Source organism: Petromyzon marinus, chromosome 7, assembly GCF_048934315.1.
Source record: "Petromyzon marinus isolate PM22_M1 ecotype Great Lakes invasive population chromosome 7, UKy_Petmar_22M1.pri1.0, whole genome shotgun sequence".
In the NCBI taxonomy this organism is placed as follows: Eukaryota; Metazoa; Chordata; class Hyperoartia; order Petromyzontiformes; family Petromyzontidae; genus Petromyzon; species Petromyzon marinus.
Window position 1 is genome coordinate 13,614,247 of NC_133673.1, and position 13,014 is coordinate 13,627,260.

At 48.6% G+C, this 13,014-nt stretch overlaps 1 protein-coding gene across 1 annotated transcript in view; it reads right to left on the reverse strand.

Moving 5' to 3' along the window:
• Positions 1-13,014, reverse strand: part of LOC116940015 (transmembrane protein 178B-like) — a 159,766-nt gene that overhangs the window by 141,457 nt on the left and 5,295 nt on the right. The window contains exon 2 of the mRNA XM_032949215.2: positions 8,189-8,302. Within this exon, the coding sequence (XP_032805106.1) occupies positions 8,189-8,302 (114 nt within the window). The remainder of the gene's footprint in view (positions 1-8,188; positions 8,303-13,014) is intronic.

Below are 13,014 nucleotides of genomic sequence, written 5' to 3' on the forward strand. Positions count from 1 at the left end.
GAATTTTGTCCATTCCTCGAGAAAGCTTGCGTTCACAGTGTGTGGGTACGTGCGGTGATTAGCGCGTGACAAAGGAACCCGGCAGGTGGATTGTGTTTTTCATCCGCAGTGCCAGCGTTGACAACAGCAGCATTAACAACAAAAAATGTCGTTTTATGATGGAGCGCCCTTTCCACCGGGGGAAGTTTCAGAGCGTTTTAAACGCGGTCAGCGACTTGCCTCCACACCTCGGCTCATTTGAAAGGGCACCCCCCAGTGTCAGCTGCCCCCGTGAGCACAAGGCGACCGAGAACTTGACCTGCTCTGCCAATATGGAGGCGATGGGTGCTATGTGCAATCCCAATTGAGTAAATTTCGGGTAAATTATTTTTGGGGGGCGGATTTCTGAAAAGTCGGTAGCATGATGCCCTCCGCATTTCGAATCAATGTGCATTTGGAGTATTCGGTTGCTTTATTCATTTCCGCACGATAAGCCACTTCGTTCAGCTATCATTTGTGGCCAGGTCGCTTCCCAAAAAGAGATTTATAGCTCAGCGGGGCCTTACTTGACAAAATAAAAAAAATTGTTTCGTTTAGTTTCGAACAACGTCACGGGATCTTTAATGTCCACTGTGACGCAGGCAGCTGGTATTTTTCCGTTGATGTGCACGAGCGCTATCAACCAGGGCGGTCGCCGTGCTCAAACTGCAAGCGTGGCCCAGCTTTCTGCTGGGTCACGTCAGCGGTGATGAAGTATGTCAACCGCTGTAACAGATGAGCTTCTTTTACTAAATATATGTGGGGGGAGAGGTGGCGCTGCACTGTGAAAAGGGTGACTAGTTCGATTCCCGGCCAACATCGGTGTGGATTAATATCTCTACCGCTCTTATACTACTTTGTATGTATGTTGTATGTATGTTGACCTTCTTTCGCACCATACGTAGCCAACCTTGATAAATCGGAGGCGAGGGTGCTAATTGGAGGTGTGAGAAATCGGAGGTGCTTTAACCAACGTACACAGACAGAGTGTGGTGTGGTATGGTCAAACAACCCCCCATTGATTGATAACGTAGAGGGGAGGCCTTCCTTTAAACATTGGATTAACACAGGGCTCAAAATTATGCGGTAACACCGGACTAGAAATGGGAAAGTGAGGGTGAGTCAGTCGGCCTTTATGGACCCAGATGCCACCTCCGATTAGCACGGTTGGCTATGTACGGTGCGAAAGAAGGTCAACACAGATGCATACATACAGACGAGATTCCAATGGGGCACAAAGACTCTGTTGCAATTGTGGCAAATGACACAGAAAAAATAACTGGTTTGTGTGTTCAGCTTGTACCGCCACAGCATGCAGGACAACCCAAAGATTAAAACAACAAAAAACTAATAGGATAGTAAAAAATCCAAGTCAACTAAAAAATGGAACGCACGTTTGTCAGATCACAAAGTTGGACCCAATAAACGTCATGGAGATGGCTCAACATAAGTCTTCTGCCACTGGTAAACAAAGAAAGAAAATAAGGTGCGCCTTTTCTTCCCGAAACTACATTGCATCACCGCTTGAAAGAACGTAACGCATTTTTTTTAAAAGTCTAAATATATTTTAAAAAGCACGGCAATTACAGAAGACAGAGCGTATTTATTTGCAAGGGCACGTACACACAGACACACACGCACACACACGCCAGGCAGAAACGAGGGCACGGCCAACGCATTGTGTTCCATCCACCACCTTTGTTAGAGAGGACACATTAATTACAATCAAAGCCGTTTGTGTAAAACCGAACGCCGGCGCCGTGAATAAAACGGGAGGGCGATTTTTTTTTTTGCCGCCAACGCGACGCGACATGGACACCGCGCCGTCGCTCCTCGCCAGAGAGCCATCGCCCACAGTGCCTTCGACCTCAATCGCTCGAACCGGAGGTCAAGTAAAAAACATGAACCCGAGCACACGCGTCTCTATTCGCAGCGACAAGATCGTCGTCGACTTTGACCCCTGATGAATGAACTCATTAAATAACGCGCACGGATAGATGTACCGCCACGAAGACCCCACCCCACCACCACCACTCAATTTAGATTTATGGATTGTGGGGGCAAGTGCTGTTAGTGACAAGATCAACCCCCGCACCCAACCCTCTCCCACCCAGCCCCCATAGCTGTACGGTACAGGCTGTTGGGAGAAAAAGTGCTGTTAGCGAGCACCTATTAAGGCCCGGCACGGAGCACGGTGAGAGTTTGTTAGTAAGCGTCTATTCAATTAGGAAAGGCACAAAAAACGGAGTGGTGGGGTTACCTACCATCCACTCCCAGCCACCTTTGTCTCACCCATTTCCGACGCTGCTCATCATACCGCGCTAGCTACTCAATTGAGCGTCAAGTGAACACGCGGACCAGAAAACGCGTGGACAGTGTGGAATAAAATCGAACCAGAGGTGGCAAAAGTCCGTTAAGAAGCACGGACCAGGTGCACGAAGATAGTAAGAGGAACGCGTGGCTTTGAGAATGGTCCCGATCGAAAGAGATCAATTTGACTCTTAGGGAAAAGTAAAACTAAACCATTTTAAAGCTAAATAAATTTAGATTTAACCAGGTAAGGCCCACTGAGCTACATAGCTCTTTTTTCCGAAGAGACCTGGCCATAAATGATAACTCAACGAAGTGGCTTATCACGTGGAAATTGAAATAAGCCAAATACTCGAAAAGCATGTTTCTAAATGTGGAGGGGAAACCGGAGGGTCTGGAGAAAAATGTACGTGGCCACGAGGAGACGGAGAAACCCAGACTCCAAATATACAAGTATCGTCATGGTCGCGATCGAATCCACGACCTCCTGCATACCAGGTGAGGTAGTTAGCATCTATCCACCGCGACACCCCGTCATCCTCCTCCTGCCCCCTCTCACCCCACTTCCCTCCCACGTTTGTTTAGAGCGCAGGAGTTTGCTGTGTGGTGTGGCCACATTGGGGATGGCGTTGTGAGGCGGGCGAGTGAGCGAGCGGGCGGCCGCGCGAGCACGCACGACACCGCGGCTAGCCGTGCAGACAACGGAGAAATCGAGGGGACGCCCATTCTCCTCTGGGTGGCACCCCAGGTGGTCGCCATCCCCCTCTTACGATTATTATTATTATTATTCAGCTGCCGTGGTTTCCAATTTAAAATTTTGTACCGGTGAGAAATGAAATCCGAGCCATTGTTGCGCAAATGAAATGCCATTCACATGTCAGAGAACAACAAAAAATGGATTCGCCTGTTCAGCCTTATGGGTTGTTTGGGGTCTCTGCTGTCAGCGAACACCTTTAAAGGGAAGTGGTGAATGAGAGGATGGTATGGCCCACACCACACCCAGCCACCAGCCGCCTTTGTCTCCACAGTGGTGATGTTTCACATCGCATCAGGTACTCATTTGAGGCGGACTCAACCTAGATGACACCCAGAACCGCTTCAGATAATCGTCACTGGTGTTGGCTGTGAGCGGGAATCGAACTCGGTTAACCGGGTTCGTAGGTCAGTCCGCTCACCATTGCACTATCGCTCCCCACGCACAGATGCACACACACACACACGGCCATTTGAACCTTTGGAAATAGTATAACCCTGTCGGCCTCATTCAGAAAAAGGCCACAGGGCCAGTGTTATGCTCATTTCACAAGCCCCTTTATAAGACTTTCATAGAATATGTATATTGTGTGTAAAAATTATTAACACGGTTGAAGAAATATTGAAGAGTGATTGCCTTCGATTTAAAGCTTTCGTGACTGCAAGGATTCATCTTCTTTGGTTATTTCGGTAAAGTCACGTAGAATGAGAATAAAATAATAAATTGATAAAATAAAATAACACAATAATATCCTCACGACGTTTCGGCCACAACACAAGCGGCCTTCATCAGGTGAAGGGGACGAGACTGTCTCACTCCAGCGCTGTCCTCCAGACAGTCTCGTCCCCTTCACCTGATGAAGGCCGCTTGTGTTGTGGCCGAAACGTCGTGAGAATATTATTGTGTTATTTTATTTTATCAATTTATTATTTTATTCTCATTCTACGTGACTTTACCGAAAGAACCAAAGAAGAAGTGATTGCCTGCCATATTTTTTATTTTATTTATAACGGATTCTCAAACTTTTGTACAATGGTACGGGAGACATACGTACAATTTCAAAAACACTTTTTGGTCTAATACTTGTAAAAGGTTACTGTTCAATTTCAATGTGCAAAAACAATCTCAAATTCTTTTAAAACTTAAAAAATATATAGGAATAGGGCAAGTGATACATTTATATGTGTACTTTAATAAAATTCTGATATTTAGAGCCATTTGTCAATCCAACGTTGGATTAAGGGCCCCTCAAGACAGTGTCGATCGTGGGGATTGTTTGACCGTACTTCACCACGGCGGCGATCATGAGCAGAAGTGCTCGAGCCTGGAATTGAATGGGGAAGGGGTGTTGGTCTCTCAGCAATATGGGGACGAGCAGAGGAAATTCCGGACAATTCCAAAACAACCGCCGTGTCGGCCATAGGCGTTGTGTTTTTTCGCGGGCTATCGAAGCAGATGGCCCAGGATCGGGTTCGGATATCACTCGCCACCTACGTGAGCAATGGTCAAGAATTGAACTCGGGGCGCCGGGTTCATGGCGAAGCACTCCGAGCAACGAACCTCCGCTCCATCCACCGCTTAATAATTTACAACAACAACAACTTGCGCTCGTGAACAACACTGCCTCAAAATGCATATGTATACACATTGCATAGCAATATAAAATTGATTACTTTTCAGGCAATGGACCATTTTTGTTGTTAATTGTGCTTGTGTACCACTGCCAATGCATCAGCAGCAGCATCGCCAAATAAAGTCGTCAAATAATTTACAACACCATGATTGAAAAGTGCTTTCGAGCTGAAGTGTCCCCCCCTCCACCCCCCCCCCCCCCCACAAATAGCATCCTATGACACTTTTGCACATCAATACACGTACAACAAAGGCAAATATCCCCCGTATAGCCTGTAACAGACTGTCGGGGCAAGTGCTGTTAGCGAGCACCTATGAAGGCCGGAAGGGCACACGAGGGGGTGAGTGGCCAGCACCACGCCCGGCCGTATTTTTCTCCCCAGTGGCGATGTTTACTACACACCGCACCAGGCACTCGTTTGCGGCTGAGTCGATCTCAGGGAGGCCCAGGACCAGTTCAGATTATCGTCACTGGTGTTGGCCGTGAGCGGGAATCGAACTCGGGTCGCTGGGTTCGTAGAGGAGCCTGCTCACCGCGACACTACCGCTCCCACAACAACAACACACCAACACACACACGCACCCAGGTGACACAACACAACCCGCGCGCAACCATGGTGGCGACAACGCAGGTGTTTAACCGGGTCCCTTCTCACTTAATTGCACCTACAGACGCGGCAGACACGCTATAAATAATGAACGAGAAGCAGCACGCGGTAATGATTCATACGCCGCCCGAAGGCAACGGGGCTTTATCGTTAGGTTGCAGCTTCGGTCTCTTTGGAAAAAAAAAAACCTCGATCCCCCAACACGCTTCCGTGTATACGGTGCCGTGTACCGCGGGGCATCCGCCGTTAACCCCTTTCTAGTGCGTGGTGGCGCGTTCCGGGCGGCGTTTTCCCCACATTGGCGCGCGTTTGAAATCGTCGTCGGTTTTTATTTTATTTTGGGGGCGTTTTTGTTTCCGTGATTACATTCGTTCACGGCGTTTGAAAAATGTTACACTCACAGCTGGCACCACGGTGCTTTGCTCGAAACGCATTAATCCGATCATGCATTTGATGTTTTTGGGAGAAAAAAAAAACACAAACCTGATCGCTCAGGGAACACGATGTGTGCATTTCGATAACTGTGCGATTTCTTTTTAAAGTGCGCGCGAGCTTAAATTGTTATTGCCATTGTAAAAGCAAGGCTGTGCGGGTTGGCAGACAGTCAAAGCCGAGGGCCAGGAATAATTGTGTTGAAATGTTATAGAGCGTGAGTAAGGCCGGGGTTAGCCGCTAACCATTGACGTAGCTATCGAGTATGCAGGCGGTGCAACTGCACCAGGGTCAATGGGGGTAGGAGGGCCCCAAGCATCGGGCTTCAAAGATAAGGGAAACAGAACAGGAAACTCCCCTCCCCCCATATCATTCTGTACACGAGGCCCCATGCTAACCATCCTCCTCCACCATCTTTAAACTCTCATCATAAGGCCATCAGAGCAATAAGTAGTTGCGCTTCCAGAATCACGGAAGGAAGTTGAAGCGAAATCAATATTTGGGTTGCACCTCGCGCGCACACGCTGCAGTCGCAACAGCACTCGGCGCAACCTGCAGCACAAACCCAACAGCACAAACCCAACAGCACAAACCCAACAGCACAAACCCAACAGCACAAACCCAACAGCACAAACCCAACAGCACAAACCCAACAGCACAAACCCAACAGCACAGACCGATTTAGAGACGCCCCCGCTCCCTCTCCAGCTGAAGAAAATTATCCCATCAGCCGGGGGTCGGGGGGCAGAATTAAACGAATTTTGTTTAAAAACCCTGCATGTGTACAGACCGACACTGAGGGACAGATTCGATTTTTTTCTTATATCTTGGCACATGTTCAATTTCATTCGAAATTCGTTTTCGTTTGACTAAAACGTAGCAACGTCCCCATCACCAACAGTGAAACGAAGATTGCCAACATTTTTTTCATGGATTTTAGAAATTTGGCCAAGACTGGAATCTAGGCCAAAATGTTCAAAAGTATTGCATTGGCAGAGTGTACGTAAACATCCTTTACCTTGTTGTTGTTGTTGCCTTACCTGAGAAATGTACACAAGTTTGTAAAAAAGCAATGGAGGAGTGCACAGCAGGCTCAGGATATATTTACAGTAAGTGAAGATAGTTGAATGGCTTTATGACCAGATAATGTGGATAGCTTTTAGGAGACAGCGGAGTCATCAAAGGTTGTTTATGGGATGGTGTGCTTGCATGTATTTAAGGCCGGATAATCTCAGACGTTGCTCAAAGAGGATATAGTCTTGGGACTCTTTATGATATGGTTAGTCTTAGGATAGAGTACTCTGGATGATGATAGGGGAAGGCCACTTTTAGAAGTCTTCATGACGGGTGCAATCCGACAGGTCTACAACAGACAGAGGCCTTCGACATATTGAGGGAGTGGTCACTGTGCAGTGTGTGGTGCACGATGGGTGTTGCAGACAAGACAGCAGCGTCTCAAGCATAGACATCTTCAAAATTTAACAATTGGGGGCCAAAGTGACTCTACAGACGATAAGGGGGGGGGCGCCATGCGGAGGAGCTGTAGCCAACAGTCAAATCTGAAAAGTCCATAGGTCAGTCGGTCACTCGGTCATATTTGTTCAAATTTAGATTGATGTTGACCCAAGACAACAGCACCACAATGCAGTTCTTCGGGAAATGCTGGATATTTATTTTCCACATGCACAGAGACGCTGTGTGCTTTTTTACACCATTTTCTGCGCGCCGTTTGAAATTTTTAGCCGTGGGGTGGACACACGAGGTGGATTAGTTTCACACATGAAGGACGTGGGTACGTATCCCCTCGTGTCAGATTACACAGTAAGCCACCCCCCACTCCTCCCTTCGGCTGTTGTGTCTCTCCACCGAGTGACCATTTTAATCCACCCACAAGTTTCATTCTAACGGTAAAAAGCGTTCATAGCAATCTTCCATCTCCATGGCCACAGGCAATATTTAGCAGAGGACTAAAAGATCTCTCTTCTGCCTCCAAATCCACCAAATTGTGAAGGGAGCAGTGATGTTAGCATGCTGCCCCCCTCCTCGTTGTAGTGCTGCATGTGGCCGTGTGGTCACAGGGGGGTTACGTTGACCCCCTAACCCTCGCCCTGACCCACAACGCTCACAACTCCATCCCAGGGGCGTCGCGTGGTTGGCATGGCCCTGGTGCAAGAAAGCAAATTGGGGCTCTCCCCCCCCCCCTTTAACCCCCTCCCCCCCACCCTCGATTTCCCTCCACATCCCCCCCTCTTCGTAACTCCCGTGGCCGTGCATGTCCGACCCCGTGGGCCACGGTGCAGTTGCACCGCCTGCACACTCGATAGCTAGCTCGCCGTCTCATCCTCAACGCCCGCCCGCATGTGTGCGCGTGCGTGCGAGCGTGCGTGGATGCATGCACATCCGTGCGCCCGTGCGTGCGTGCGTGCAAACTCACGGAGCGAGTGCCACTCGTCCTGCCGGATGGCGCGCGTCACGTTGTAAGGCAGGTTTTTTGGCAGCGACGTGGACGAGTAGTGATACTTTATCGGGAAGCAGCGCTGGATGATGCCTGCAGGTCCGACATAAAGGGCCGTGAGTTCGCGCCCTCGACAGAGCCAGCAGCAGCAGCAGCACATCGGCGGCAGTCGACGCAGACGGCGAAACGCGCGCGTGTAGGTGCGCGCCTGTACGTTTGGTTACGCAACACACGTTTGCGTAGCGTCGAAGTATAAAATGCGCGTAGGTGAGTGACAAGTGCACGTGTACACACACACGTGCACTCACGTGCGTACACACACAAGCACTCACGTGTGTGTACACACGTGAGTGCTTGTGTGTGTACGCACGTGCACTCACGTGCGTACACACACACACGAGCACTCACGTGTGTACACACACACGTGCACTCACGTGTGTACACACACGAGCACTCACGTGTGTACACACACGAGCACTCACGTGTGTGTACACACGTGAGTGCTCGTGTGTACACACACGTGCATTCACGTGTGTACACACACAAGCACTCACGTGTGTACACACACGTGAGTGCACGTGTGTGTACACACGAGCACTCACGTGTGTACACACACAAGCACTCACGTGCGATGAACACAAATACAAGAAGTTGGCACCAGTGCGAATAGAGCTTTTCCTGTTTAACGTGCAAATGAAATGGGTCGTTAGTTTTTGAAAATACATAGCAGCATTGTAGAATAAGATGCGACCAGGTGATGTTAAAACACCATTAGATGTTAAAACACAATGCATGTTCACCACACGCATATGTGGTTAATGCAGACATGATTCCTTACAAAAGGTTTGGTGTTTAAACATCTTAACACAACTGTTTTATCTCCAAAAAGGATCAAACCTATTTTTATATTTTGATACTGGCAAGGGAGGTCCCATGATGAAGTCAAATAAACTCAAACTCATTGAAAAAAGGCCATTATTTTAGAAAAACGAAAACCCAATTTGGACCGTACGAGCAGCGTAAGAGAAGAAGCAACCTCCCACCGCTTGATACATTTATTGTTTGGGAATGGCTTTGTTTGATGTGTGTGTCAGAAAATAAAAATACCATTTATGTTTCTGGCCGAAAAGCAAGAGAAGTTGAGCACCTGGTCCTTCTTCAGAAATTGTTTTTTTACGAAAAGGCATCCGTGAAATAAAACACTTCCTATGTGTTTTTACTCCCACTTGACCCGTGTACAGCTGCCGAGATGGCAACAATTCACCAGGACCAGATACACGAAGCATGTTTTATGTTTTATTTTACTTTTTCAGGAAAAATACAACACCATTGTGCATCAAACAACACAAGCCTCGGTTTTAATGACAGACAAGCTCACACCGGAAGGTCCGTGCGTGCGTGTACGCTGTGGGGAGCGGTCGTGTTGTGGTTAACGCAAATGCAAGACGCGAACCCGCCCACACAGTTCGATTTCCTCTCGTGGCCAACATCACCGGTCAATATCGAGCCCAGTGCTGGACCTCCCCCTAGCTCGACTTGTGGTGCTGCGCCCAGGCTTGGATCGTGTATATATGGGGGCGTGGGTGAGAGGGCGAGCCCTTTGCTAACGAGACTTCAAATTGCGTTGACGCGGCTTGAAATGCCGCGCGATGATAGACGGGGACAAAGGCGATTGTTGCGCGAATGTTGAGGATAAAAGCCAACGGACACAATAAGGTGCAGGCCCCACGCAGGCGCGATGGTACACGAGGTGACCGGGTGACTCAGAGGTCAAAGGTCAGAGCACTGAGCTGGCACCGCTGAGAACCTGGGTTTGAATCCAGGCAGCCGGTTTAAATCGGGTTCCTAAGGGCAGTGACGAGACGATGCCCGCAGATCAGACACTAATGATGGCACAGAAACACCTCCTCCCCCCTAACGCATTAAATTTAGTTCTGCACTTAATTTGGCTCAATTCTCGCTTTGAGAATAAACAAAATATCTAAGTTTTTAACTGTCACGCTTCCGCGGGCGGTTCTCTACCACGAAGGTTTGCACTGCTCTGCGAGAGATGCGAGCGGACACTTCCCCAATTGCAATTTTGGGTTAAAAATAAGGAAGCAATCCATCAAAAACATGATGTGGTGCTGCATCTCCGTGACACAGCAGTTTAGAGGCAACGGTTAGTGGGTCACCGAGATTTGTGAAACTCCCAAACCAAGCAAATGGGTTCATGAACTCATCCATAGAGTGGGCCTTGGGAGTGCCATCCCTGGTACAGTATTTTGGGGGTTTTCTCCAGGCACTCCGGTTTTCCTCCTTCAAGAAAAAAAGCTAATGAAAATGGAATTGGACAGATATTCCATTGCAGCAACCTCCTGCCAAAATTGTCTCGAGACTTAGCGAGGCTTGTTATGATGGATAGATAGACAAATGACGATTTACACAAGGGTCTACGAGCAGGGCACAGCAAAGGCCAATGCTCATTATGGTGCATTGATGAACCTTAACAGCAGCTAAGCAGTGCACAGTTGGGTCATGACCCCAGCTGTTAAAAAAAAAACATGACCACGTGACCTCCGATTAGCAAGGTTGGCTACGTACGATGTGAAAGAAATTTAACATGCATAATACAAAGACAATGATTCCCCCGTGAAGCCTTAACAGACTATTGGGAGAAGCGCTGTTAACAAAGTAGCACCTGTATCCTTAGCTCTTTCGATAAAGTCACGTTGAAGGGAAGCAATAAAATAATAAAATATATATAAAACAATAAAAATTCTCCCGACGTTTCGACCATAACACAAACGGTCATCATCAGGTTGGTTTTCACACCTGATGATGACCGTTTGTGTTATGGTCGAAACGTCGTGAGAGTTTTTATTGTTTTATATATTTTTTATTATTTTATTGTTTCCCTTCAACGTGACTTTACCGAAAGAGCTAAGAATATGAATTACTGCAGTCACGAAAGCTTTAAATCAAAAGTAGCACCTATGAAGGTCGAAACGGCACACGAGGGGGTGGGTGGCCAGAACCATGCCCGGCCACCTTTGTCTCCCTTAGTGGCAATGTTTTTTTGTTGTTTACACATCGCACCAGGCACTCATTTGAGGCCGAGTCACGCCCTGGGGGGGGGGCCCACGTCACCAGTGTTTGCCACGAGCGGGAAATGTAACCCGGGTCGCCGGAATCGTGGCGCGGTAACCCTTATGCGACCGCTCCCCACACACATCAGTAGCACACGCACTCTCACTCTGCTTCCAGACCTGGGCCCTGCAAACCTCACCCACAACTACTCACATGCCCTCGCTCCACTCTTTTGCATCTAGTGCCCCCCCACCCCACCCCCAACGTGCTCCCTCACAGTTGAATCCCAAACGTGGCACCCTGCGGCCACCAAGTTGTCCGTTTGGAACTCAAGAGAGCAGTGCACCGCCTTGTGCTGGAGAACGGCCCGAGGAGGTTAGTACGTCAGAGCTACGTCTTGAGATTGCCTTCAAGTTGGCGTCCACGTTTAATCCGAGGCCGAGGAGGGGGCACATTTTTCTCGCACTTCCCAACTCCACGTGGCAGTCGGAGACATTTTTCTTTGTTTTAACTCTCGGGGGTGAGTTGGAAGTTAGCCGAATTAAGTGAAACGTCGAATTTAATCTGTTTTCATTTAGAACTCATCGATGACCATTGTTGTCCTCATCGTCGTCGTCATTGTTGTCTTTGTCATTGTTGTCTTTGTCATTGTTGTCTTTGTCATTGTTGTCTTTGTCATTGTTGTTGTCCTCATCGTCGTAGACGCTGTCTTTGTCATTGTTGTTGTCCTCATCATCGTCGTCATTGTTGTCTTTGTCATTGTTGTCCTCATCGTCGTCGTCATTGTTGTCTTTGTCATTGTTGTTGTCCTCATTGTCGTCGTCATTGTCGTCGTCATTGTTGTTGTCCTCATTGTCGTCGCGTGCGTTTTGTCGGCCCCCCCCGCCTGCCGCCCCAACAGAGCGAGCCGGTGGCACCCCGTAGCTGTGGGCGGCCTTCAGCCCAGACGGAGCGCACGGCCCCCCCCTCTCCCCGCCCCCCTCTCCCCTCCCCCCTCTCCCCTCCCCCCCTCTCCCTGCCCCCCTCTCCCCTCCCTCCTCCCCCCTCACCCCTCTCCCCGCCCGATACCAAACCGCACGATGCCCCCACCGATGCCATCACACCACTACCTAGAATTAGGGATTTTCTCCGCGTAAGCCGCCTTAATACGCTGCGTAAACAGTTTTATATATTTTTTATATCTCTCTCTCTCTGTTTCCCTCTGTAACGTTGACGTCGGGATTCCTTTTTTTATTTTCGTTTCATCCGATAAATAATTAACAAGCAAGGTGCATTATTCACGCGGCGTCACGTTACCACACACACACACGCGGGTGGTGCCTGGCCCGGTGTTTGCCCACGGGGAGGCATGGTTACATCGGGCCAGGCGGGCAACGAGTGGCATTAGGCCTCGGCAGAACGAGCAAAGGCTCAGGGACCCGTGTAGCTTAAGGCCTCCCCCCCACGCCCCCTCCCTGAATTATGAAAATACAAGGCGCTTAAAAAAATGTTAACACTTACATGGGACTGTCGTTTTTAATGGAAAAAAAGAACGGATAATACACTGTAACATGATAACAAATGTGATGTTAATAGCTTCAAAATGTCAAAGAATCTCCACTTGTTCGCCATAATTGTCAACACGTGGCCTGGAATCTTCTCCACGTGGTCTTCAGAGCCCGGAGGCAGCAGCACACTTCTTGTGTTTATTGTTACAAATTCTCAGAAGTGTTAAAATATATATTTGAAGCACCCTG